Below are 26928 nucleotides of genomic sequence, written 5' to 3' on the forward strand. Positions count from 1 at the left end.
TCCCTTTTCGTTTTGTTGCTGCAGTTTCATATTCTGGGGCTAGTTGCTGGAAGTGACCACACCTGAAAGAGAGATGGGATGAAAGGAGGCGCCATACAAAGGAAGCGAATGATAAAATGTCACAAATGCTAGAGGCAAGTGTGACAGCTGAGATATCAGGTGACTTAGAAAAGTGTTAAAGAGAGACCTAGACTAGTCATAATCCACTACTCAAATATGTCAGCGCAGCACAAATAATGTAACACTGTTAGTTTGAATTGAGCAGACACATTGAGTCAATAAAGCGATCTAGATTAAGACAGTTTTATCGGCTAACGTTAGCTGCACAGTTCTAACTGTAAATAGTTAAACTATCTACAACATTGTGCGGTATAATCGATATTAAAATCAGGAATTAATTTGTATTTACTAAACATGTTTAGATGGCTGTCGTTCGTGCGTGCTAATTCATTAGCGAAGAACTCCACCAACAGTCTCGTACTCTGCTACCGTGTAATCGAAATCAGAATTCCCGAGCTCGAGCACTGAGACAACGCAAAAAGCAATTACAGGCTAAATGGACCCAAGGTACCCATCGCAGCAGAATTAATTGCTCCCAATAGCGATATACTGTAGCTGATATCCTGCTTTTCACTACCGCTCACTGCTCTGCATTCGTTCACTGCCGGGTGGGCGTGAGTGTAGTAGAGCCGTTACCAGGCACATCTGTGTGGGTCTAGTAGACGTCTAGATGTGCGCCATGGAGATTGCACTCTTATAACATCAGTCATCAACGAAAGAAATTAATCAAAAAAGGCAAACGGATAAATTACGTTTATTTTGTATAAAATATATAACTCTTGTACAGGTAGTATTACCGTGCATACATGCACAACTCAGGGAATTGAAAAAAGTATTTAAAAAAAAACAACATGTACATTATTGGACTAAACACCATGTCTATTTATAGTATTTATTCAACTTTTGCCACACTAAGAGACTATGTTCCCTCGTCCCTCAGTAGTGCATTTGAGTGATAACTTTTAGACAAAGGGTGTATTTCTTTCAATAAATTAGTGATGTACAGTTACACAGTGCTCAGTCAAAATTGGTTCTGGTAAAAATTGAAAAGCTGCCATCTTTCGAGCTGCTGGTGTTGCTTCAGCTCAGATGATTCTGATATGAGTTTATTAAAAGCATTCATATGCCCTCAATGTTGCTTCCAGATTTCACCAGCCTTGAACTGGTTAGTATGAATATACTGCAGTCAAGTATCTTCTCTGCTCCTCTCCTTTGAAGTATCTGAATTTAGTTCTGTCCTTTTTGGGTTGGTTCTGTCAAGTTCAGTCCTGCTCCTCATCTGTGACTGTCTGCTGTTCAGTGGTCACAGCTTCGTCCTCTAAGTTGACCTGGCGGGCAGCGGTGTGGAACAGGCGCATCAAGTCCCGAAACCGCCGAGACACCTGGACAAGAGAGAGATAAAAGAGTCAGTGGACGAGGGTTAATTTCACAAGCCAAGACTTTTCAACAAGTGTATTACTGTTGGATTTTTTATAGTTCGGTTACAAAAAAACAACCTTCACCTCATTGAGTGTCTTATTGCCAAGTTGGGTGGAAATTGCCTGGAAAGTACTCTGATTGGCACCTTGCTGCTGACAGGTGGTTAGAATGACACGGTCAGCCTCCCTGTAACCCAAAGAGAATTATCACTCTTTAACAAAAACATTTTAAAACATTAAACAAATACCAAACATTTTCAGGCTCGTCTTTCTCACCTTGTCCAGAGTATGACCTTCTCCCCACTGGCAGTGAGGGAGATGTTTTTGGCACACACCGGGGGATCGGAAGAGGGGCTGGGACAATGCTGCAGGGGGGTCAGGGGGTTCTCCATCTCCCCGCTAAAGGCTGTTGGGGGGCAATCAGACACCCCCGAGCCTTCTCCATCCCCCTTACTCCTCTTTGGCAAGGGGCTGTTTTCTCTCTCCCCATCCTTCCACTCTTCCTCATCATCCTCATCATCCTCCTTCTCAGTGAGGGGGAGTGAGCCTTCCTCAGGACCCTCCCATGAAGGGGCTCCTTGCTTTTCTGAAAAGCATAATGGTTGTTTATCTGCAACGTGTGAAAGAGTTTAAAGGGTGTCTGAACTTCCTGATTTGACTCTAGTGTCGTTCAGAAATGCAGCAATCATGACTGAAGCCAAACAAGAGTTGTCCAACTGGCCTTCACCACCACAGACCACGTGTATGGTGTTGTGTGGGCAAGCGGTTTACTGATGTCAACGTTGTGAACAGAGTGTTGCACGGTGGCTGTGGTTTATGGTATTGGCAGGCATAAGCTACGGACAACGATTGCATTTTATCAATGGCAATTTGAATGCACAGAGATACCGTGACGAGATCCTAAGGCCCATTGTCGTGTTATTCATCCGCCCCAATCACCTCATGTTTCAGCATGATAATGCACAGTCCCATGTTGTAAGGATCTGTACACAATTCCTGGCAGCTAAAAATGTCCCAGTTCTTTCATGACCTGTATACTCACCAGACATGTCACCCATTGAGCATATTTGGGATGCTCTGGATCGACGTGTACAACAGCATGTTCAGTTCCCACTAATAACCAGCCACTTCACACAGCCATTGAAGAGTGGGACAACATTCCACAGGCCACAATCAACAGCCTGATCAACTCTATGTGAAGGAGATGTGTGACGCTGCATGAGGCAAATGGTGATCACACCAGATACTGACTGATTTTCTGATCCACGCACCTCCTTTTTTTTTTAAGGTATCTGTGACCACCAGATGCATATCTGTATTCCCAGTCATGTGAAATCCATAGATTAGGGCCTAATTCATTTATTTCAATTGACTGATTTCAAAATATGAAATGTAACTCAGTAAAATCTTTGAAATTGTTGCATGTTGCGTTCATATTTTGGTTCAGTATAGATAACTTGACCAGGTCTTGAAGTAGTCTAGGCTAGATAGTGCTGGCCTACTTATTTCGCGACCGTGGCAAAATTGGTTTGACATTGAATAGCCTCTCTGGAGCTAGTTAGGGACAGTCAATGAATTACACAATGGAAATGGGACAATTACTTACGTTGCACATCTTTTAGTTGTCTCATTAAATGCCTCCAATATTTGTATAAGCAATTCTAAAATGTATAGTTGGTTTGACGTTTAAGTCATATACACTTGGCAGCATTGACAAACATTTTGTCCATGTACATTGTCATCTACTGATGGTCCCCAACTAGCCCGATAGGGATATTGAAAGTCAAACATAATTGACCATAGGCATTAAAATCAGGTCGCATCCAGCTGCGCTCCGAATTGATGATTACTTGGGTGCTGACAGCTGTGGGCAGGATTGAAATAAACCCAAAAGGAAAACAGTACCCTTCATTCCGTGACATACCATTTTTTCCGATCATCTCGCAAATCTCAGTTTTGGACAAGACTGACTTTATGACTCTTATCGATGTCACAATGCTGTTTTCAAAATGAGAAATTGCTTTTTAGGGGCAGTCGCACTTTAAAGTTTTTAATTCTATAGGTAACCTACAATGTATTTTCAGCCATATTACTTATGTAGATCAGTTTTACTTTAGTTGCTTTTGACCAAATAATGACAACAACCTTAATTCATACAGCATAGGTAGTGCAATTCTTACCAGGATGTGGACTGTTGGCCCCACTGTTGACTTCATCTTTTACTTCAGCGTCCACCTCTTGCTCTTCCTCTTTATCTTCCTCCCTCTCCTCTTCCCTCTCTTCCTCCCTCTCCTCACCGCCTGTCTCAGTGTGGAGGTTGGCTGTGGGGCTGGTTGCCGTGGGGTACAAGGGGTCAAGGCTCTTCATCGCCCTGGGGATGCCATCGGAAGCCTGAGCGAAGACCGTATGTCACATTCTGTTATCTCCATAACTCATTTTATTCACACAGACAGTTTAGAACAACAAAACACTAGACTACGAGGCTACCTTGTTGCCATGGCAGCGAGAGCATCCTTTCCTCTTGTGTCTGCGAAGCTTGGCATCATGGCTGGCACCATGACAGAGGCAGAAGCAGTCCTTTTCTGGCCAATCACACTCCTGTGAAGGAAGACAACCAGCCAAATCAGAATCATAATTGCAAATGCAATTAGAAATCAATAAACGACACAGTCCACATTTCCTCAAACCTTGTAGATGCCATGAGAACCAATCTTTCTCCTCCGGCTGCGACCTGTCATTGGTGGAATCTCTTCTTCCTCTAGATCAGGGAGGGTCACTTCTTCAAAACCACCACTTGCCCCTCCCCCTGACCCCAAGCCAACACCCTCGCCTCCGTCTATTCCACCCCCTACCTCCTCTGGCCAACAAGCCTCTTCAAACTGCCCTGGACGGGCTGAGGGTGGGCGGAGCTCGTCAAAGAATACCCAGAATTCCCCTTGCAAGTGGGTGTGGCCTTTCAGGAGGGAGGACATCTGTGCTTTAAGCTGTAGAAAACAGAGGTGGATTACCATGGTGATTTAACATTGGTTTACTGTGCTGACAACTAATGTGAATGGTGTAGAATACTGCCATACCTCCTCTATGCTGGCAGGACTGAGGCCAGGTCCCCCCTGCAGAGCACGTACGATTTTCTGGTAGTGAGAAAGGTTTTCCCCAAAACTAATCTCCAGCTGCCTCAGAAAGCGTCGACTCCGCTCAAATGCCTGCTGCTCCTCAAACTGGACAGGACATAAAACATCATAGTCAAAGAGTATTAATGGCTTTTTCAGCAGTGAGAACTTTGCAGATTCACAGCAATGTGTTTGGCTACAAGACAAATAATAATTTTGTTGAACATAATTATAATTATATATCAACACTAGAGTTCGACCGATTAATCGGCATGGCCGATTTCAAGTTTTCGTAACAATTAGCGTTGCATATAATCAATGCGGTGCCGGTTAATTTATCATCGAATCACAGTTTACTTCCCCCCCAAACGGGGGATGATTTAACAAATGCGCATTCGCGAAAAAAGCACAATCGTTGCACGAATGTACCTAACCATAAACATCAATGCCTTTCTTAAAATCAATACACAGAAGTATATATTTTTTAACTTGCATATTTTTATTTATTTTTATTCATGTTAGCAGGCAATATTAACTAGGAAATGTGTCACTTCTCTTGCGTTCATTGCACGCAGAGTCAGGGTATATGCAACAGTTTGGGCCGCCTGGCTCGTTGCGAACTAATTTGCCAGAATTTTATGACAACATTGAAGGTTGTGCAATGTAACAGCAATATTTAGACTTAGGGTTGCCACCCGTTCGATAAAATACAGAATGGTTCCGTATTTCACTGAAAGAATAAACGTTTTGTTTTTGAAATTATAGTTTCCGGATTTGACCATATTAATGACCAACGGCTCGTATTTCTGTGTTTATTACATTATAATTAAGGCTATGATTTGATATTTGATAGAGCAGTTTGTCTGAGCAGTGGTAGGCGGCAGTAGGCTCATAAGAATTTATTCAAACTTTACTGTGTTTGCCAGCAGCTCTTCGCAATGCTTGATTCACACCGCTGTTTATGACTTCAAGCCTATCAACTACTGAGATTAGGCTGCCAATACTAAAGTGCCTATTAGAACATCCAATAATCAAAGGTATATGTAATACAAATGGTATAGAGAGAAATAGTTGCCGCGTTATAATTCCTATAATAACTACAACCTAAAACTTCTTAACTGGAAATATTGAATAACTGGGAATATTGAACCACCAGCTTTCATATGTTCTGAGCTAGGAACTTAAACTTGAGCTTTTTTACATGGCACATATTGCACTTTTACTTTCTTCTCCAACACTGTGTTTTTGCATTACTTAAATCAAATTGAGCATGCTTCATTATTTATTTGAGACTAAATAGATTTTATTTATGTATTATATTAAGTTAAAATACATGTTCATTGTTCATTCAGTATTGTTGTAATTGTCATTATTACAAAAATATATAAAAATGGTCAGATTAATCGGTATCGGCTCATTTTGGTCCTCCAATAATCGCTATAGGCGTTGAAAAATCATCATTGGCCGACCTCTAATGAACACTCTGTTACATTGGGCCTGATCCTTAATAAGCATCTATGAAAATGGCTGTGATGTCATCCTTACCAGACCACACTCCAAAGCCTGCTCCGGGAGGAGGAAGGCCGCAAAGTCTCTGAGGAGGTCTGGCCATTCCCCCAGGACAGGACGGAGCTGGGAGAAGAGCTCCACTGCGCTGCGCCCCTCACCCTCCTGCTCAAACTCATATAGCAGCCCCAAGAACTCCTCCACCTTACCAGGTACGCCCTGAAGGGCTTCCCGCACCTGAGAGAGGAAGCCGGGTTCGAGAGTTAAAGTTAACCTTTTCTTTTTATTGGATAACTGCTACTAATGCTTTGCAACTTGTTTTGAAGTATGTCATTATGTATGCTACCCGAGATCCAAAATCCACTTTACAAAAAACACAATCAATTTTTGTTCCTTACCCTGTTGAGGTAGGCCTGTGCAAAGGCGATGTCCTTGCTCTCTCTGAGGGGGTCGTTGTCTAGAATGTGGTCGTCATAGAGCAGCAGCAGCTTGGACGTATCCTTACTGTCCCTCTCCGGACGACGACTACGCCTCAGACTGCGAGGAGGCCTGCCTCGCCCTGGGGGTACCCAACCACAGGAAAAGAGAGAAGATACAAAACAAGGATTAAAATTAGTACTTATATGGAAGTGAATACTTAGTAGACCATTTCTGATAACCATGAAAACATTTTGTAGTGGGTCTCCATCACCCTTAGACCTGAGACTGACCTCTGCCACGCCCAGCTCCCTTCCCACTGGCTCTGGGGGTTCCCTCCCCAGGGGGCACGTCCTCCTCTCCAGGGACCTTACTGACCCCGCCGTCTCCAGACTCCAGCCCCTCCCCCTTGGTGGGCCCCTCCTCCTCCTCAGAGTTTTCCTCCTGGGAGTTCTGGGAGACGGGGGAGTTGGGTGAGGTGGGGGAGTTTGGAGAGTTGTCCTCCTCAGAGTCACACAGCCTCCCCTCTGAGGCCAGCCATGTCAGCTTCTTCATGGTCTCCTGTGGGATAGATGGTGGGCGACTGTTAGCAGGCTTAAGGAGAACTAATGAAGAAACTATTCTTAACTTTCTAGATATATTAAGGTAGAATCGTGTAAAAATAGAAACATTTGCTAGCTGTCTGAACAGGTAACCTTACGCTACTTTCATGCCAAAAAATTCAGACTTAAACTTTTAAGTTACGTACCTGCAGCTCGGGCACTGAGAGAACAGACTCCTCTGAGGCTGATGACATCACTTCCTCTTCATCTTCATCCTGAGTCAGGTCATCAAAATCTTCCTCTTCCTCCTCCTCCCCTTGCCTCTCCTGCTCTCCATCCCCGTCTTTCTCTCCATCCTTCTCTCCTCCTCCATTTGGTCCTCCATCTCTTTCTCCCTCTTCTTCCCCCTCTCCACTTCCCTTTCCATCTTCACCCTGCTCTCCGTTTCTCTCCTCCTCTCCCCCTCTTTCACTGTCTCCTTCTCTTTGGTCACCCTCTTCTCCACCATTCTTCTCTCCTCCTCCTCCTCCAGTTTGTTCCTGTGCTACAGTCCTTCCACTCAGCATGCCCATGCCATGCACACCAAAATCTCCCTCCTCCTCTTCTTCCCTTCTCTCATCCTCTTCACCACTATTTCCCTCAGGTGGTATGTCAGGTATGTGCGTTGATGTAGCTGCCATGCACCACCTCTCTAGCCCCACCTCTCTCCTCTCTTCTTCTCCCCCTATGTTATTCTCCACCCCATCCTCCCCTCCCTCCATTTCACCAACCACCATTCTCTCCAGGGCGTCAGCATGGCTTTCCAGGCTGGAGCAGGGGCTTCCAGAGGGTGACTCAGAAAGTGTCAGGAGAGGACCCTCCACATCCCCCCATCCCTCCTTCTCTTCCAGCTCCCCCTCTTCCCGTAATCCCTCCACCAATCGGTGCAGCTGCTCCTCTAAACTTGACCCGGAAGCATATCCACTAGTCAGAACACTGTTGCTGGGCAACCGGACACTCAGTGCCTGCTGGTAGCCCATTGTGCCATTAGGTAAAGTGGTGAGTGGCGAGAGGCAGGAAGGTATGCCATTCGTTAACCCAGTAATATTGTGTTGGGGTGCAGGCGACAGACCAAACGGGAGGCTTTCAGACCGGTGAAACCCATTCTCTGAAGCATTAGATGACACGGACCCATTTGAGACCAGGCAGTTTTTGGGCACCCATAGCATTTGCATAGAACCATGGGTCGCAGTTTGTACCAGTACATACTGGTCATTCTTAGGGGCTGAGAGGCTCTGGATGATTGACGGAGACATAATATCATGGGAGCTGCTAGACTGGAGTGTGAAAGTATCTGTATTAGTAATGTTCGGAGTGTATCCAGAAAGGTTCTGGGAATAGGTTAAGGATGGGTCAAACCCAACTTCATCTTTGACCTCTGCATGAATTGGTTGCCCCCAGGTGCTGTTCTGATTGTCGAGGGAGGGGTTCATAGGGCTGGTTTTGATGCTAAGGGGAGGGGAGGGCGTATGAGAGAAGAACACAGGGCTAGACTTTAGCTGGAGCCTGCTATCAGGGGGTGTGGGGGGATAGTTCAGGGAAACTTCCAAGCTGGGTGGGGCAGGCAGGAGGGGCCTGGTCAGAGTACGGGCGAGAGCTGCTCTGGTCTTAGCCTGAGTGTCCTGGTGGGAAGGGGTGGAGTGTGAGGGCCGCTTGGCCAATCTTGGAGCAGCACAGGCACGATGGGCTGAGTTAGTGACCAATGAGGGAGTACCACCATTCTCTGCTGGAAGAGCAAACAAGGGGGGTGGGGGTGATGGCTTTGGGGTAGCTGGTTGGATGGGCAGCAGTTTGCGAAACGGTGCCCGGTAGGGTGTTTTTTTCTCTGTTTGATTGGGACTCATTTGCATCACAAAGAGGGGGGCTCCCACCGGGATGGAGGGTAAGACCTGAACCAATGGCACTGCTCCATGGGCAGGAGTGACAGGAGCCTGGGATAATGGCAGGGCCCTCCGGATTGGGGTGCTGGGGGCCTTGGCCAATAGGATGACCCCTTGTGAGGGGATAGGTCCAGGAACATGGGCCAGAAAGCGGAGTGTATCTGGCAGGGCTTTGGCTAGGGGCGTAAGCGGGGCAGAATGGGTGAAAGCGTAGAAGGGACGAGGTTTAGGGGCAATGGGTGGGCGCTCGCCTTTGTAGTTCATGCAGGGGTGTAGGCGTAGGATGACATTTCTAGGGAGAGATGGGGGATATCGCGTCCCATTGGCGAAAGTGTAAGGAGGTGCTGGAGGAGGTGGAGGTATTCTGGATGGGGATTTCCCATGTGGTTTATTATACTCCATCACCGCCCTGTGGATGAATGGTAGACTCTTCTGTAGAGGAGAAACAATTTACATAGGAATTAGTACCTATTAGTAGTAATAGGGAAGTAAAATGGAGAATGACACATTTTCTCTGATAAGTAAATACTGAGAGTGGTGGTAGGTGAGTTTGTACCCGTAGCCAGTTGGGCATGACGGACATCTCTCTCTCCACTGGGGGGCGCTCCTCCCCTGGCATCACCCTGCTACAAGTCTCCTGCATGGCAGGAACTATGTTGTGCTGACAGTACAACTGAGAGAGAAGAAAATAACAGATAAAGACCAACATGGAAATAGGTGATAACATCAAGGCATGATCAAAACATTGAGAAAGACTGTGATAAGCATCAATGAGTTGTGAGGTCCACACCTTGATAGCGTTGTCAGATGCCTTGTGGCCACACAGCTCCTTGACACGGGAGCGTAGCTGGTCCTGCTTCTTGGTACGGATGAGGTAGCGACACATGAGCTGGTAGGGGAGCTCTGTCTGGCTGAAGTGCTTCAGCCCAAGTACAATGAGCCTGGAACAAAAATCCACATTGCGAGTAAATATCTAGTCTTAAGTCTAACATTCAAACATGCGAGGAGAAATTTGACGCTTGGTTGTGGTAGTAAAGATGACATAGTTGGAACTATGTCGGTGAATGGTCATTGAATGGGTTTGGAGATAGCTAGAGAGAGACCCTCTTTTTAGCAAAGGGTAACACACCTTCAAGTGTTAATATTCAGCTCAATACTGAGCAGGCACTCACTGACAAAATACTCACGTTTGGCATGGCTATTTTTGACCAGTGTGTAAAATGAGTAATGTTTTTTTTAAAGTTTGTTGTTGTTTGTGAACATGAGCTCCTGTGGAGGTTGTGTCCCCATGCAGGACGTGCAGCATGTGTAAACGTGTGTGTGTGTGCAAACGTGTACCTGTCCTCTCCGCGTGTGTAGAAGTTGTTCTTGGTGCGTGGAGGGTGCAGTGCGGGGTCCAGGCTGCAGTGAGGCAGGAGCTCTGGGTAGAGGAAGACTGAGCGGGTGGCGAGCAGCCAGGCCGTCTCAGCATGCAGCAGAGGGTATGTACGCACTGCAGGGACAACCAAACACTTACACGCAATTCACAAACTCACCCTCTGACACACATAGATAACACAAAACAGCTACACACACAGGCTATCAATACCATCTTTAGTTCATACAATTCAGATTCTCGCATCTTTATATTACATATGAACCACACACACACCAGACCTCCCTGTTCATTACCATTGTTAGAGCGTGTTTGAGGCCTGGCAGGGGGGGTTGGAGGAGAAGGAGCGGATGGCGAGACAGAGCTCTCCTGCTCCTGGACCAGAGACAGCGCCCCCTGGAGGTTACAGGCCCTGAAGATGCTGCTGAATCCTGGGTCCCGGACTGACCTGATCGCCTCCTCACGCTGGGCAAACGTCTGGAGCTCCTCCTGGGTGGGAGGCACACAGAGACTAGGACTTGAGATAGGTAGATAGAGACACAGAGAGAGAGAGACACAGAGAGAGAGAGAGAGACAGAGAGAGCGAGAGATCCAGTTACTCACCAGGTACTGTTTGGTGGTGTGGGCCTTGTGGTGCAAGACCTCCACAGGGCTGCACAGCAGGTGCACCTGGGTCAGCAGCTGTATGTGCTGAACAGAGACAGACAAAACAGGCAAGGGGGGTTGTCAGTGAGTCTACCAGTGTCATGTGTCAATATTTAAACAATTGGAAAATAATTACAATTATTGGTGTCAATAATAAGGCAACTTTGAAAATCGAAATGTAATATACCACCAACTTCAGATCCTCAGTTAAATTTTACGAGCAGGCCAATCTACCTGTTGGACTTGCTGCTGCAGCTGGAGTTTCTGGATGTGGTCGAGCGTGAGGACGGGGCAGGGCAGAGGTGGCAGCAGCACCATGGGGGGTGATACCGTGACGATGGGGGTGGAACGGCCAGGGGTCTCCTGGAGGGCTCTCCTCTGCTGCAGAGCCTCCATCTGCTCCCTCACAGTACGTCGCCTCTCTGTTAGCATGTTAGCCAGTGGCTCCTGAAACCTGCAGAGATCAGAGGGCAGGGGTCAGAAAAGGGAATAATAATCATATTGATGACATAATACAGCACTTCATTGCATAAATCATCTCAGTGTGCTTTAAAGCATTAAAAAAAGACAAGCAATTTAGAAAAACATCATTCATGAGATGGAAGGTCCTGAGAGGGTGGGGAAAGTTCATGGCTTGAGTGGTCATCGGAGGAAGGTGGTCGTAAGGGGAGAGCAAGCAAAGATGGCAGGCAGGCAGCACTGTGTCATCAAGGTGTCTCACTGTCCCTCCCGTCTGTGTGGCTTCTCCATAGTAGGGCTCGGATGACGTTTGAGCTCAGCTACTGCAGTTTATGGACTCCGTAGTAACGTTAGGTGTAGCTAGCCAGCTACTCCTTCACTACTACCAAAATTAAGTACCTATTGGGTGAATCGAAGATAGTCATGTGGCACCAGAAAGCACACCACATTTCAATAACAATTTAAGAGTAGCCTTGTTGAGGATCGTAGGGAGGACTACTCCCGACACTGCACACCTCTGCTGTGCCGTCTTGCTTTCAGGCTTCTCTCCATCCCAAACCTCTGGACACTAGCTGGTATTTGAATATGGTCAATTAGCAGGCTTTATCACCAAAAATATCAGTACATGTGGCCCATGTGGGAGATGGGACTGAAGACACCCTTGACTGGAATTATACTGAACAAAAATATAAAAACTCAACATGCAAAAATTCAAAGATTTTACTGAGTGACAGTTCATAGGAGAAATCGGTCAATTGAAATAAATTAATTCTGCCCTAATCTATGGATTTCACATGACTGGGCAGGGGCACAGCCATGGGTGGGCATCACCCACTGGGGAGCCAGGCCCAGCCAATCAGAATACATTTTTCTGCACAAAAGAGCTTTATTACAGACAGAAATACTCGTCAGTTTCACCAGCTGTCTGGCTGGCTGGTCTCAGACGATCCTACAGGTGAAGTAGCAGCATTTGAAGGTCCTGAGCTGGCGTGGTTACACGTGGTCTGCGGTTGTGAGGCCAGTTGGACATACTGCCAAATTCTCTAAAACGACATTGGAGGCAGCTTATGGTAGAGAAATTAACATTCAATTCACTGGTAACAGCTCCGGGGGATATTGCTGCAGACAGCATGCAAATTGCATGCTCCCTCAAAACTTGAGACATCTGTGGCATTGTGTTGTGACACAAAACTGCACTTTATTGTCCCCAGCACAAGGGGCGCCTGTGTAATGTTCATACTGTTTAATCAGCTTCTTGATATGCCACACTGGTCAGGTGGATGGATTATCTTGGCAAAGGAGAAATGCTCACTAACAGGGATGTAAACAAATTTGTGCACACAATTTGAGAGAAAAAAAAAAATTGTGCATATGGAAAATTTCTGGGATCTTTTATTTCAGCTCATGAAACATGGGACCAACACTTTACATATTGCATTTTTATTTTTGTTCAGTATATGTTTGGATTATGCAATATTCTGCTTAAAAGGCTCTAGTCTACACAAGGGGATCTGATGGAGGTTCATTTGCGTAGCTCTACATACTTCTGTGCACTGAACTTTTGGAATGTGACGAAAGCGTAGCTCCGCTTGTGCAGACTGAAATCACAGTGGTGAGACTTAACCCTCTCTACCCACCTCTATTATCCTCCTCTACTTTCCCTAATGTTGCTGAGTCATCAGTGGTAGCACTGTCACAGAGCCCTTACTCCATAGTGTGGAAAAACCTGTCTGTCTCTCCGCACGTCATACTGCCTCGTTAACATTTAGAGACATCCATTACAGCCAGGTCCAGGACACAGTGACGCAAACGTGTGCATGCGTGGAGGGTTGCTGGAAGGAAGTAAAATGCTCTCCTCAGCTCAGAGAAGTGGCCTGAAACAGCACGTCGCACACACAGAGACCTCTCAACAGACGTCACAGTTCAAACATCAAAGTAGGCACATGTGCCAACCAGCTACCTGGCGCACTGGGAGTGTATGCGTGTGTGAGACACAAAGTGAGTTTGTTAGTGGTGTGTGTGTCTTTTGTTAGTATGAGTAGCTGTAGCTCAAATGTGTGTTAGTGTGGATTGTAGCTCTACTGTGAGTTCTGTCCACCTCCTGACACTTCAGAGGAAGAGAAAACACCAGAGCATTTCTCTGCCTCCCTACCCAAGCAGATACAGCACCCCTATGCTGCTCTGTCCCGAAGGGAGGCCTTGGTGTGTGTGTGTGTACGTCACTTCAAGTGATTCCTAGAATGGCATAGATGGATAGGCTCACTCGGCTACACAGCTGATGCCTGCTGGACTGTTCATTAACACTGTACTTCATTTTGTTTATCTGTCAGCCCCAGCCTCAAACTCAGGCCTTGTGTGTAGCTAACTGACCCTCTCTGCCCTTTTATCGCCATTTACCTGTTGTTGTTGTCTTAGCTGTTTACCCGTTGTTGTCTCACCTGTTGTCTTACTTAGCTCTCCCAATCAACACCTGTGATTGCTTTATGCCTCGCTCTAATGTCAATATGCCTTGTATACTGTTGTTTAGGGCAGCTCTCATTGTTTTATTTTTCTGCAGAGCCCCTAGTCCTGCTCAACATGCCTCAGATAGCCCACTTGTCCCATCCCCACACACATGCGGAGACTGCACCTAGCTTAACTGGCGCCTCCAGAGATGGAATGTCTCTTATCGTCACTCAATGCCTAGGTTTAACCCCACTAAATTCGCACCCTACCATACCCTTGTCTGTACACTATGCCCTGAATCTATCCTACCACGCCCAGAAATCTGCTCCTTTTATTCTCTATTCCCAAAGCACTAGACAACCATTTTTATAGCCTTTAGCCGTACCCTCATCCTACTCTGGTGATGTTGAGGTTAACCCAGGTGGTCTCATTTGTTGACTTTGCAACCGTAAAAGCCTTGGGTTAATGCATGTTAACATCAGAAGCCTCCTCCCTAAGTTTGCTTTATTTCACTGCTTTAGCACACTCCGCCAACCCTGATGTCCTAGCAATGTCTGAATCCTGGCTTAGGAAGGCCACCAAAAAGTCTGAAATTTCCATCCCCAATTACAACATTTCCATCCAAGACAGAACTGCTAAAGGGGTCGGAATTGCAATCTACTGCAGAGATACCCTGTAGAGTTCTGTCATACTATCCATGTCTATGACCAAACAGTTCGAGCTTCAACTTTTAAAGATCCATCTTCTCCAGAAATAAGTCCCTCACTGTTGCCTCTTGTTAATGACCCCCATCAGCTCCCAGCTGTGCCCTGGACACTATATGGGAATTGATTGCCCCCCCATCTATGGTTAGAGTTCGTACTGCTAGGTGACCTAATTGGGATATACTCAACATTCCGGCCGTCCTACAATCTAAATTAGATGCCCTCAATCTCACACAAATTATCCAAGAACCTACTAGGTACAACCCCAAATCTGTAAACATGGGCACCCTTAAAGATATCATCCTGACCAACCGGCCCTCCAAATAAACCTCTGCTGTTTTCAACCAGGATCTCAGCGATCACTGCCTCATTACCTGCGTCCATTATGGGTCCGCGGTCAAATGACCACCCCTCATCACTTCAAACACTCCCTAAAACAATTCTGCGAGCAGGCCTTTCTAATCGACCTGGCCGGGGTATCCTGGAAGGATACTGACCTCATCCCGTCAGTGGAGGATGCCTGTTTGCTCTTTAAAAAGTGCTTTCCTCACCTTCTTAAATAAGCATGCCCGTTTCATTAAAAAAAAACTAAGAACAGATATAGCCCTTGGTTCAGTCCAGACTTGAATTCCCTTGACCAGCACAAAAACATCCTGTAGCGTACTGCACTAGCATCAAATAGTCCCCGCGATATGCAACTTTTCAGGGAAGTCAGGAACCAATACACACAGTCAGTTAGGAAAGCAAAGGTTAGCTTTTTCAAACAGAAATTTGCATCCTGCAGCACTAATTCCCAAAATTGGGACACTGTAAAGTCCATGGAGAATAAGAGCACCTCCTCCCAGCTGCCCACTGCACTAAGACTAAGAAACACTGTCGCCGCTGATAAATCCACAATAATAGAGAATTTTAAGAAGTATATGTCTACGGATGGCCATGCTTTCCACCTGGCTACCCCAACCAACAGCTCTGCACCCCCCGCAGCAACTGGCCCAAGCCCCCCCCCAGATTCTCCTTCACCCAAATCCAGACAGCTTATGTTCTGAAAAAGCTGCAAAATCTGGACCCCTGCAAAATCAGCTGGGCTACACAATCTGGACCATCTCTTCCTAAAAATATCCGCTGCCATTGTTGCAACCCCCATTACTAGTCTGTTCAACCTCTCTTTCGTAACGTCTGAGATTCCTAAAGATTGGAAAGCGGCCACGGTCATCCCCCTCTTCAAAGGGGGAGACACTCTAGACCCAAACTGTTACAGACCTATATCCATCCTGCCCTGCCTTTCTAAAGTCTTCGAAAGCCAAGTGAACAAACAGATAACCGACCATTTTTAATCCCACCGTACCTTCTCTGCTATGCAATCTGGTTTCCGAGCTGGTCAGCCACGCTCAAGGTCCTAAACGATCGATAAACGATAACCGCCATCGATAAAAGACAGTACTGTGCAGCCGTCTTCATCGACCTGGCCAAGGCTTACGACTCTGTCAATCACCGTATTCTTATCGGCAGATTGTCCGGACATCTGGAAGTCTCTATGGGGGTGCAACAGGTTTCAATTCTCAGGCCGACTCTTTTCTCTGTATATATCAATGAGGTCGCTCTTGCTGCGGGTGATTCTTTGATCAACCTCTACGCAGACGCCACCATTCTGTATACATCGTGCCCTCCTTAGAACACTGTGTTAACAAACCTCCAAATGAGCTTCAACACCATATAACACTCCTTCCGTGGCCTCCAACTGCTTTTAAATGCTAGTAAAAACTAAATGCATGCTCTTCAACTGATAGCTGCCCGCACCTGCCCGCCCGTCTAGCATCACTACTCTAGACGGTTCTGACTTAGAATATGTGGACAACTATAAATAATTAGGTGTCTGGCTAGACTGTAAACTCTCCTTCCAGACTCACATTAAGCATCCCCAATCCAAAGTAAAATCTAGAATCAGCTTCCTATTTAGCAACAATGCGTCCTTTACTCATGCTGCCGAACTTACCATCATACCAATCCTTGACTTTGGCCATGTCATTTACAAATTAGCCTCAAACTCTCAGCAAATTGGATGCAGTCTATCAGAGTACCATCCGTTTTGTCACCAAAGTCCCATATACCACTGTGATCTGTATGCTATCGTTGGCTGGTCCTCGCTACATATTCGTCTCCAAACCCACTGGCTCCAGGTCATCTATAAGTCGTTGCTAGGTATAGCTCCGCCTTATCTCAGTTCACTGGTCACCATAGCAACACCCACCCGTAGCACGTGCTGAAGCAGGTTTATTTCACTGGTCATCACCAAAGCCAACACCTAATTTGGCCGCCTTTCCTTCCAGTTCTCTGGTGCCAATGACTGGATTGAATTGCAAAATCACTTGCTGGAGAAGTTGGAGACATATCTCCCTCGCTAACTTTAAGCGTCAGCTGTCAGAGCAGCTTACCAATCGCCGCAGCTGTACACAGCCCATCTCTAAATAGCCCATCCAACCAACTACCTCATCCCCATATTTGTTTGTTTTTCTGCTCTTTTGCACACCAGTATTTCTACTTGCACATCCTCATCTGCACATGAAATCGGAAGTTTACATACACTTAAGTTGGAGTCATTAAAACTCATTTAACCACTCCACAAATTTCTTGTTAAAAAACTACTTTGTGCATGACACAAGTAATTTTTCCAACAATTGTTTACAGACAGATTATTTCACTGTATCACAATTCCAGTGGGTCAGATGTTTACATACACGAAGTTGACTGTGCCTTCAACCAGCTTGGAAAATTACAGAAAATTATGTCATGGCTTTAGAAGCTTCTGATAGGCTAATTGACATCATTTGAGTAAATTGGAAGTGTACCTGTGGATGCATTTCAAGGCTTACCTTCAAACTCTGTTCCTCTTTGCTTGACATCATAGGAAAATTAAATCAGCCAAGACTTCAAAAAACAAATGGTAGACCTCCACAAGTCTGGTTCATTCTTGGGAGCAATTTCCAAACGCCTGAAGGTACCACGTTCATCTGTACAAACAGTAGTATGCAAGTATGAACACCATGGGACCACTTAGCCGTCATACCACTCAGGAAGGAGACGCGTTCTGTCTCCTAGAGATGGTGCGAAAAGTGCAAAGATCATACTTTTTGGAGAAATGTCCTCTGGTCTGATAAAACAAAAATTGAACTGTTAGGCCATAATGACCATATTTATGTTTGGAGGAAAAAGGGGGAGGCTTGCAAGCCGAAGAACACCATTCCAACCGTGAAGCACGGGGGTGGCAGCATCATGTTGTGGGGGTGCTTTGCTGCAGGAGGGACTGGTGCACTTAAAAAAAAATAGATGGCACCATGAGGTAGGAAAATTATGTGGATATATTGAAGCAACATCGCAAGACATCAGCCAGGAAGTTAAAGCTTGGTCGCAAATGGGTCTTCCAAATGGACAATGACCCCAAGCATACTTCCAAAGTTGTGGCAAAATGGCTTAAGGACAACTAAGTCAAGGTATTGGAGTGGCCATCACAAAGCCCTTCCCTCAATCCTATAGAAAATATGTGGGCAGAACTGAAAAGGCGTGTGCGAGGAAGGAGGCCTACAAACCTGACTCAGTTACACCAGCTCTGTCAGGAGAATTGGCCCAAAATTGACCCAACTTATTGTGGGAAGCTTGTGGAAGGCTACCCAAAACATTTGACCCAAGTTAAACAGTTTAAAGGCAATGCTACCAAATACTAATTGAGTGTATGTAAACTTCTGACCCCCTGGGAATGTGATGAAAGAAATAAAAGCTGAAATAAATTATTCTCTCTACTATTATTCTGACATTTCATATTCTTAAAATGAAGTGGTGATCCTAACGAACCTAAGACAGAGAATTGTTACTAGGATTAAATGTCAGGAATTGTGAAAAACTGAGTTTAAATGTATTTGGCTAAGGCATATGTAAACTTCCGATTTCAACTGTATATCACTCCAGTGTAAATTCCTAAATTGTAATTACTTTGCTACTATTGGTCTATTTATTGCCTTACCTCCTTACTTCATTTGCACACACTGTATACAGATGTGTCTATTGTGTTATTGACTGCATGTTAGTTTATCCCATGTGTAACTCTGTGTTGTTTTTGTCGCACTGCTTTGCTTTATTTTGGCCAGGTCACAGTTGTAAATGAGAACTTTTTCTCAACTGGCCTACCTGGTTAAATACCTGGTTAAAAATAAAAACGCATGTGTGGCTACAGTCACGTATCCTTCAGTTGTTCATAACACATACAACAGATGGCCAATTTGGCTCACCAACCAGCACAAAGTCAACAAGAGGAGGACCGTGTTTGTAGAAAAAAAGCAAGGGTGAGCTAAACGGTCACACATTCACATTGATTCAGTTCTGGGATAGATAGCACTGTTGACTCAAGGAGGACCAGGAAGCAATGGATTATTTGGCTCATCATAATGCTATTTTATGAAACAATTGTCATTTTAAGCGCATCTCAAAAGTCTAGTTGCTTCATCTGGTTGTTTGCGCCGCATTAAAAGCTCTATATCATTATTAATATGAGGTACTGAGTTGGTGGACCAACTCAGTGACCTTGTGGTTAGTGTCCACTCTGAGATCGGAATGTTGGGAGTTCGATCCCCGGCCGAGTCAAGACTGTAAAAATGGGAACCAATGCGCCTCTGCTTGGCACTCAGCATTAAGGAGATAGATTGAGGGTAAGGCCCTGCGATAGACTAGCGTCCTGTCCAGGGGGTCTACTTGTACATCAAGCTGCCTCATGCTACAGAAACAGGAGTTCTGCTCCTACAAGCTGTTCCAGCTCAGGGCTACTTACTTACTGGGTTGGCAGTACACTTTTTGAAAGCCCTTTCTTTCCAGAGAGAAATAGGGAGAGGGTCAGGGTGGAATCATACCGAATGGCTTGTGGAACGTTGAATTGCGGAGCACTCAGGGGTGGAGCAGCTTCCTCCCTCTCTTCATCTTCTTCATGCCCATCGTCATCCTGCCCATTCACTATTAGCTCATCATCCTGGAACTGAAGGGGTAAAAAGAGTGAGATTCAGAAAAAACATTTTTTTAAAGAGAGAGACTTGCAGATATGATCCCATAATCCTCACCGTCTCGAAAAGCTCCTCCAATAGCTCGTTCACTTCCTTTTCTGAAAAAGAGGGAGAAAGAAAATAGTTTGGTTGATTTCTCCCCTTGAGCAAAATGTAATTTATTTATATATAATATATGGTTAGGGTTGATGTATGGAAACATTATTACAGAGACTCACTGGTGATGCGTACGGCCCGGTCATTCCTGTAGTCCTCTCGGTCAGGCTCATCCAGATCCTCCAGGAAATTATACTCTGGGTCGTCATCATCATCACCCTCTTCTGAGAGAGAAAAGAGATGGCGGAGGTCGCGAGAGAGACAGAAAAACGGTTATTTTAAACTGTTTAAAAGTGAAGAAAGGTATATGGCCTACGGGTAAAATGGCTGTCAACACACACAACCATAACCAGTGAAGACAAAACGGGAAAGATGAGGCAGAGTGGGGGAGACAAACAGGAGCAGAGCAGTGGGGGGCAAAGTCAAAATAAGCAAAACATGACAGAGCAAACAGAGAACAATTAAACCAACAACACACACATCTCCCGTAAAATGTGTACACACACACAGGTTAAATGCAGCTCCATCGGTCTCAAGTCTACCTGCTTCACACTTTTCAGTGTTTGGAGGAGTGCCAACTTTTTGTGTATTTCACTAATTAAGTATTTGCTCCAGGAAAAACTGAATTCATGACCCATTTTTGAGAATGATGTAAAATCCTGTTGCATTGGTTTCTACATGGTTGGACCATTCAATTTCAATAGTACACCGCCCATCATTGAATCCTCCCTCATCATCCCCTTCTTTGAATCCTAACCTTCATTTTCCATGTCGGATGTCATGAGGCCCTGCAGCCACTCGCTCCAGTCGCGGTCCTCCAGGGCCAAGCTGTAGTCGTACATGTCAGGAGTGATGTCAGGGGCATGTAGCTCCGCCTCCAGCTTGCCCAGGGGCACGTTCCTCAGGGTCCGTTTGGAGCGGGTACGACACGCCACCAGGCTAGACCCTGCACCTCCAGTCAGAGGCTGGAAACAGAGAGATGGAACCAATGAAGAAAGAGATTCACATTTGTCTTGATATGGCTGAATAGTGTCCTGATACGAGTCAGGTGATTTCCTGGTATAGCTGAATAGTCTGCTAGTATTCATGGGTTGCACGTTTTGTCACAGTATTGTTTTGAACATTCTCTTGAGGACTGGTGACGGAATTAACGCTCTACTCAATGCATTGCCAATGTCGGTGATGAAGACTTCATCAAAAGGGCATTACAGTTGCTTGAAAACCCTATGACATTTCAAAAGTAGGCAAATAATTAGTAAGAAAACCTTTTTGTCATAATTGCGATGTCCCTAGATTGACTTTAGATGCAGTATAACTTTAGATAACTATCCGAGATTGAGGGGACAGCACTGAATTTTAGCTAGCTAGCTATTTTTGACAAACTTTGCTAGCTAATGGAAACATTGCCCTCTCTCTAAAGTAAGTTTGACGACATAATGATGGAAAAGTTGTTTTTGACTAATTATTTCCTACTTTAGCACTGTCATCCTATTTCCAAGCCACTGTAGTGTAATTAGCCCCTGTCCAAAATTACTTGGCATCAGTCGGGGACCAATATGGCTGTGGTGTCTGTATAAAGTTCATAACAATGGCAACGATGTGACTAAGTGACGGAAGTGCAACCCATTAATAGTTTAACAGTTTCAGTACCTGGAAGGATTCGGTGCAGATGGGGCTGAGTTCCAGCTCTTCTTCCACTGCGTGAAGCTTCTCCAGGAAGGTGCAGTCTTGGGGCCTGAGGGGCCGGGAGGGGCCAGTGGAGGATGGGGGTGGAGGGGGCCCCATAGGAACAGTCTCCACCCTCAGATGTCTGGGCTGCCTTGACTTCTAAACATAAACCAAGACCAACATTACAGTACACTCATACTCATCCAGTGCACATTGTAAATATTAACTGATGTTATTCGAAAACATAATGTAAACTTTCACTGCTATGCGGATGACACACAGCTGTACATTTCAATGAAACATGGTGAAGCCCCAAAATTGCCCTCGCTAAAAGCATGTGTTTCAGACATAAGGAAGTGGATGGCTGCAAACTTTCTACTATTAAACTCGGACAAAACAGAGATGCTTGTTCTAGGTCCCAAGAAACAAAGAGATATTCTGTTGAATCTGACAATGAATCTTAATGGTTGTACAGTCGTCTCAAATAAAACTGTGAAGGACCTCGGCGTTACTCTGGACCCTGATCTCTCTTTTGAAGAACATATCAAGACCATTTCAAGGACATCTTTTTTCCATCTACGTAACATTGCAAAAATCAGAAACTTTCTGTCCAAAAATGATGCAGAAAAATTAATCCATGCTTTTGTCACTTCTAGGTTAGACTACTGCAATGCTCTATTTTCCGGCTACCCGGATAAAGCACTAAATAAACTTCAGTTAGTGCTAAATACGGCTGCTAGAATCCTGACTAGAACCAAAAATTTGATCATATTACTCCAGTGCTAGCCTCTCTACACTGGCTTCCTGTCAAAGCAAGGGCTGATTTCAAGGTTTTACTGCTAACCTACAAAGCATTACATGGGCTTGCTCCTACCTATCTCTCTGATTTGGTCCTGCCGTACATACCTACACGTACGCTACGGTCACAAGACGCAGGCCTCCTAATTGTCCCTAGAATTTCTAAGCAAACAGCTGGAGGCAGGGCTTTCTCCTATAGAGCTCCATTTTTATGGAACGGTCTGCCTACCCATGTCAGAGACGCAAACTCGGTCTCAACCTTTAAGTCTTTACTGAAGACTCATCTCTTCAGTGGGTCATATGATTGAGTGTAGTCTGGCCCAGGAGTGTGAAGGTGAACGGAAAGGCTCTGGAGCAACGAACCGCCCTTGCTGTCTCTGCCTGGCCGGTTCCCCTCTTTCCACTGGGATTCTCTGCCTCTAACCCTATTACAGGGGCTGGGTCACTGGCTTACTGGGGCTCTCTCATGCCGTCCCTGGAGGGGGTGCGTCACCTGAGTGGGTTGATTCACTGTTGTGGTCATCCTGTCTGGGTTGGCGCCCCCCTTGGGTTGTGCCGTGGCGGAGATCTTTGTGGGCTATACTCAGCCTTGTCTCAGGATGGTAAGTTGGTGGTTGAAGATATCCCTCTAGTGGTGTGGGGGCTGTGCTTTGGCAAAGTGGGTGGGGTTATATCCTTCCTGTTTGGCCCTGTCCGGGGGTGACCTCGGATGGGGCCACAGTGTCTCCTGACCCCTCCTGTCTCAGCCTCCAGTATTTATGCTGCAGTAGTTTATGTGTCGGGGGCTGGGGTCAGTTTGTTATATCTGGAGTACTTCTCCTGTCCTATTCGGTGTCCTGTGTGAATCTAAGTGTGCGTTCTCTAATTCTCTCCTTCTCTCTTTCTTTCTCTCTCTCGGAGGACCTGAGCCCTAGGACCTGAGCTCCAGGACTACCTGACATGATGACTCCTTGCTGTCCCCAGTCCACCTGGCCATGCTGCTGTTCCAGTTTCAACTGACCTGAGCCCTAGGACCATGCCCCAGGACTACCTGACATGATGACTCCTTGCTGTCCCCAGTCCACCTGGCCATGCTGCTGCTCCAGTTTCAACTTCCACCTGACTGTGCTGCTGCTCCAGTTTCAACTGTTCTGCCTTATTATTATTCGACCATGCTGGTCATTTATGAACATTTGAACATCTTGGCCATGTTCTGTTATAATCTCCACCCGGCACAGCCAGAAGAGGACTGGCCACCCCACATAGCCTGGTTCCTCTCTAGGTTTCTTCCTAGGTTTTGGCCTTTCTAGGGAGTTTTTCCTAGCCACCGTGCTTCTACACCTGCATTGCTTGCTGTTTGGGGTTTTAGGCTGGGTTTCTGTACAGCACTTTGAGATATCAGCTGATGTACGAAGGGCTATATAAATAAATTTGATTTGATTTGAACTCAGTCAGTTAACTCTGACACTGTATATAGTATGTTAACTTACTTTCTTGTACTCTTATTTCTATTTCTCGTATGTTGTTGTTCTACCTTATGTTATCTTTAGTATTACATTTGCATTGATTACTGCATTGTTAGGTTTAGAGGTGTCAAGAAATGCATTTCACTGTACTTGTGACAAATAAATGATAAAATAATAATTGCATTCTTTCCCACCCAATTATTTCAATAACTTTCCATCAAAGGCCAAATGCAGAGGTGCGGTGTGTTACCTGTCTGGGACTGTCAAATCTGTCCTCTTCACACTCAGAGTGTCCAGGGGTCCTGGGCCTCGCCCCTCGGGCACACCGTGGGGACGAGGCTGTGCTGTCCACATCACTCCAAAACGTCTGAAACGACAATTTCACAGGCATGACATCGTAGTCACATAGCACACACTTTTGACTGATTGAAAATGCTCTTCCTCACCTCCTCTGTAGTCTCATCCTCCTCATCCTCATCGGGGCAGTACTCTTCATCAGAGGAGTCCTCCTCCTCCTCCAGAGGGATGTCAACAAACTGGGGAGGCTGGGGAGAGGAAGCAGGGAGCGAGATGAGAGGGAAAGAGTGAAATAGAGGGAGAAAGCAACAGAGATGAAACAACAGTGAGGAGTAATAAAGTATTTGACATGACACTAGCACTATGTGTGACAGGGACATACCTTCACTTCAAGGACCCTTTTGATAGGAGAAATATTCCAGGTGGGGATCCCCTGCAAGAGAAGAGGAAGCCGCTTTAGACTATTGAGATGAATCCAGGACAGAATATTAAAAGGTAGCTAGCTACAAGTTGTGTTACTGGAAACTCACCACCCCCCTTTCTACCACCTCCTTCAGTCTGGAGCGGGTCATCTTGGGCTCCTGAGGGATGCAAATAGAAGATAAAAACATTGAATTCAGGCAGAGGAGAGAGAAATTATTTTAAAAACTTGCAAGTGATATCAGCAACCAATTTCTGAGTTGTACTGTCAGTATAACTTGCTGTATGTTGACGCTCACAAATAGGGGTAGATCCTGCGTCTCCTGGATGGCTGCTTTCATCATGGCCACTACGTGCTCATTGGTTATCACCTCCTGAGGGCAACATTCACAGGTGTCAGTCAAAAATGTTCAACACTAACATTAGTACTTAGCATTAAGCCCTCTTTTTCCCAGATTGAGACTCCAGGTAACTCACATGGAGGATGGTCCGTACGTTGACGGAAGTCAAGTTGTGTTGCTGTGACTTCCTCTCCAGATCCATATCCAGCTGCTCAAACTCATCTTCCTCACTGTCACTGGATGAATCTTCCGACAACCTTTTTCCAGCCACGGAGTGTCCCTCTTCCTGCCCATTGTCTAAAGTGCTCTTCATTTTCGACCCGAGCTTCCTCGTTGACAGCCTCTTTCCCTCACAATCCTCTCCATCTTCAGACAGAAGTAATGAATTTGTGCACATCAAAACAGAAACCCAATTCTCATACACTAGAAATCTGATTCAGTGTTTCCAAAATGGTGGGTATGTCCACAGAGAAGGGATAAGCAACTTTGATGGGGGTGGGGGCCAGAATAAATCTGAACTCATCATGAGGGGCTGCAGTGGCTCACGGGTCTGCATACCAACATCCATACCCACACATGTAGTCAGAGCAAGCCCTAGACTTTTGGGGGCCCTAAGTGAAATTGTTGGGAGCAAAACATTTTCGCAGCTCCCCCTCTTGACAGTGGAAAGAGCTAATTTCCCTAAATTCCACACATTTTGCCAAGGGGTGTGAAAGCATTTTGCCAAGAGGTTTGGAAAGCAAGTTTGCTGCAATTCTACATATTTTGTCATTGGGAAGAGAGAATATGTAGCAATTTAATAACTCATTTCATGCTAATCTTTTAAAAAATTGCCACAGGGCTGAGAAAAGAAATTCAGCTTTACAGCTAATTTCTTGCAATTATACTAATTTCGCTATAAGGTGAAGAGAAATTATTGCAGTTATGAATATGATATCTGAGGGGGTTGGAAATTGTTCTTGTTTAAATCGGCGTGTCACAAGAAGCAGAGTTGAGAAACTCACCTAAGGTAATTACCAGGCCCAGTTCTGTGTCGTCCTCCTCTGCCTCGGAGGGGCTGGGAGATAGCTGACAATCTTCCCCATTCTTAAGCTGGCCTGCAGCAGTTACAAAACAAAGATTTCACAATGAGATAGAAGTTGATCACATTCCCACCATTGAAGCATGTAAAACCAATGAAATGCCCTTGCACATAAACTCCAACATCCCTTCATATCTCAGCAACACACTATGCGTTACTTGTCATCCCTCTCTCTAGTTCTCCATTCCCCCTTCCTTTTCTCATCCCTCGTACCTGAAGAAATTGTCCTCTGCTTGAACCTGGGAGTGTGTCTCATTGGTGACAGCCCATCTGTGACCGTCATCCCAGAGCCCTTTCCCTTAGCCGGGGTTGAAATGGAGAGATGTCTGTTAACAGAGAGAGTGCAGAGTGTACCACCATTGGAGACCTGAGGGGCACAGGTTGTCTCATCCCTCTTCAAGGCTTTAGAACGCATGGGCAGTGGTTCTGGGGTGCTCGATTTGCGTTTCTGGGCTTTCATGCTTCGAGGCCTGAAAGAACACAACAGTTTAACGTTACAGTTACATGAGGGGGCTAACGTTAGCAGACAGTAAAATATACTCGGTCATAGAATATGACAATATGATGAAATATTTGCAGTTGTTACTAGCTAGACAAAATATACATAGCCGAGTAAAACAGCTAACGAATGTGTCCCATGTGTGTAATCCAAGCTACTATCTAGCTAGCTGTTATTATCTAGCCAAGTTAGCAGGCTAGTGTTGCCGCTTTCTCAGTTGCAGTACAAAAAAACACAACCAAGTCATCACAGCTATATAAAACATTTCTTACTAGCTAAAATAATCGCATGACACAAGTCACGCTAATGACCCTGAAGTAGTTGTTTGGGTAGTTAGCTAGCTAGCTTGTGTTGTTGTTATTAGCTTGCTGGCTAACGACGTATATTTGTCAACAACTAACCTTGTGTGTTTGTGTGTCTCGGAACTAGACGCCCGACTTTTCTAGGTTGACAGTACATTGACCTTTCACATTTAGTAACTTTCTTGGTGTCACTTACCCGGAAATAGGCATTTGGTGCCATGAGAAGATAACGAACTAAGCAAATCTCAAAATAATTTACAGCGCCCTTTCCCGTGTGTCACAGATAAATCCATCCCCACTTAATTTCCCCATAGCATTAGAGATCCTACCTCAAGTACA

General features: G+C 45.5%; 1 protein-coding gene across 4 annotated transcripts; it reads right to left on the reverse strand.

Moving 5' to 3' along the window:
- Positions 1 to 798: 798 nt before the first annotated feature.
- On the reverse strand, positions 799 to 26928 carry gon4lb (gon-4 like b). Of its 4 annotated transcripts, none has more exons than XM_024385703.2 (31): positions 26786 to 26928; positions 26002 to 26258; positions 25712 to 25804; positions 24844 to 25073; positions 24666 to 24740; positions 24477 to 24527; positions 24329 to 24379; positions 24096 to 24194; positions 23900 to 24016; positions 21389 to 21565; positions 20496 to 20703; positions 19861 to 19959; positions 19700 to 19740; positions 19496 to 19617; positions 11227 to 11446; positions 10951 to 11037; positions 10644 to 10836; positions 10311 to 10464; positions 9763 to 9913; positions 9529 to 9645; positions 7260 to 9404; positions 6805 to 7072; positions 6493 to 6653; positions 6134 to 6331; positions 4553 to 4696; positions 4166 to 4462; positions 3966 to 4076; positions 3659 to 3869; positions 1755 to 2088; positions 1563 to 1665; positions 799 to 1442 (listed from the first exon to the last, which is right to left on the reverse strand). In XM_024385703.2, exons 1-31 carry the CDS (start codon positions 26797 to 26799, stop codon positions 1323 to 1325), a joined length of 6648 nt encoding a protein of 2215 aa, XP_024241471.1. In that variant the 5' UTR covers positions 26800 to 26928; the 3' UTR covers positions 799 to 1322. The 4 variants fall into 4 exon arrangements, with proteins under 4 accessions (XP_024241471.1, XP_024241473.1, XP_024241470.1 ...); XM_024385705.2 differs by having other exon boundaries at positions 1755 to 2064; positions 19861 to 19962; XM_024385702.2 differs by having other exon boundaries at positions 19861 to 19962.

Source organism: Oncorhynchus tshawytscha, linkage group LG23, assembly GCF_018296145.1.
Source record: "Oncorhynchus tshawytscha isolate Ot180627B linkage group LG23, Otsh_v2.0, whole genome shotgun sequence".
In the NCBI taxonomy this organism is placed as follows: domain Eukaryota; kingdom Metazoa; phylum Chordata; class Actinopteri; order Salmoniformes; family Salmonidae; genus Oncorhynchus; species Oncorhynchus tshawytscha.

Coding starts and splice junctions, on each gene's coding strand:
- gon4lb (XM_024385702.2), bottom strand. Junction 25,074..25,711: donor GGGCCTGGTAATTACCTTAG/GTGAGTTTCTCA, acceptor TTCTGTCTGAAG/ATGGAGAGGATTGTGAGGGA. Junction 24,017..24,095: donor AGGATGAGACTACAGAGGAG/GTGAGGAAGAGC, acceptor TTGTCGTTTCAG/ACGTTTTGGAGTGATGTGGA.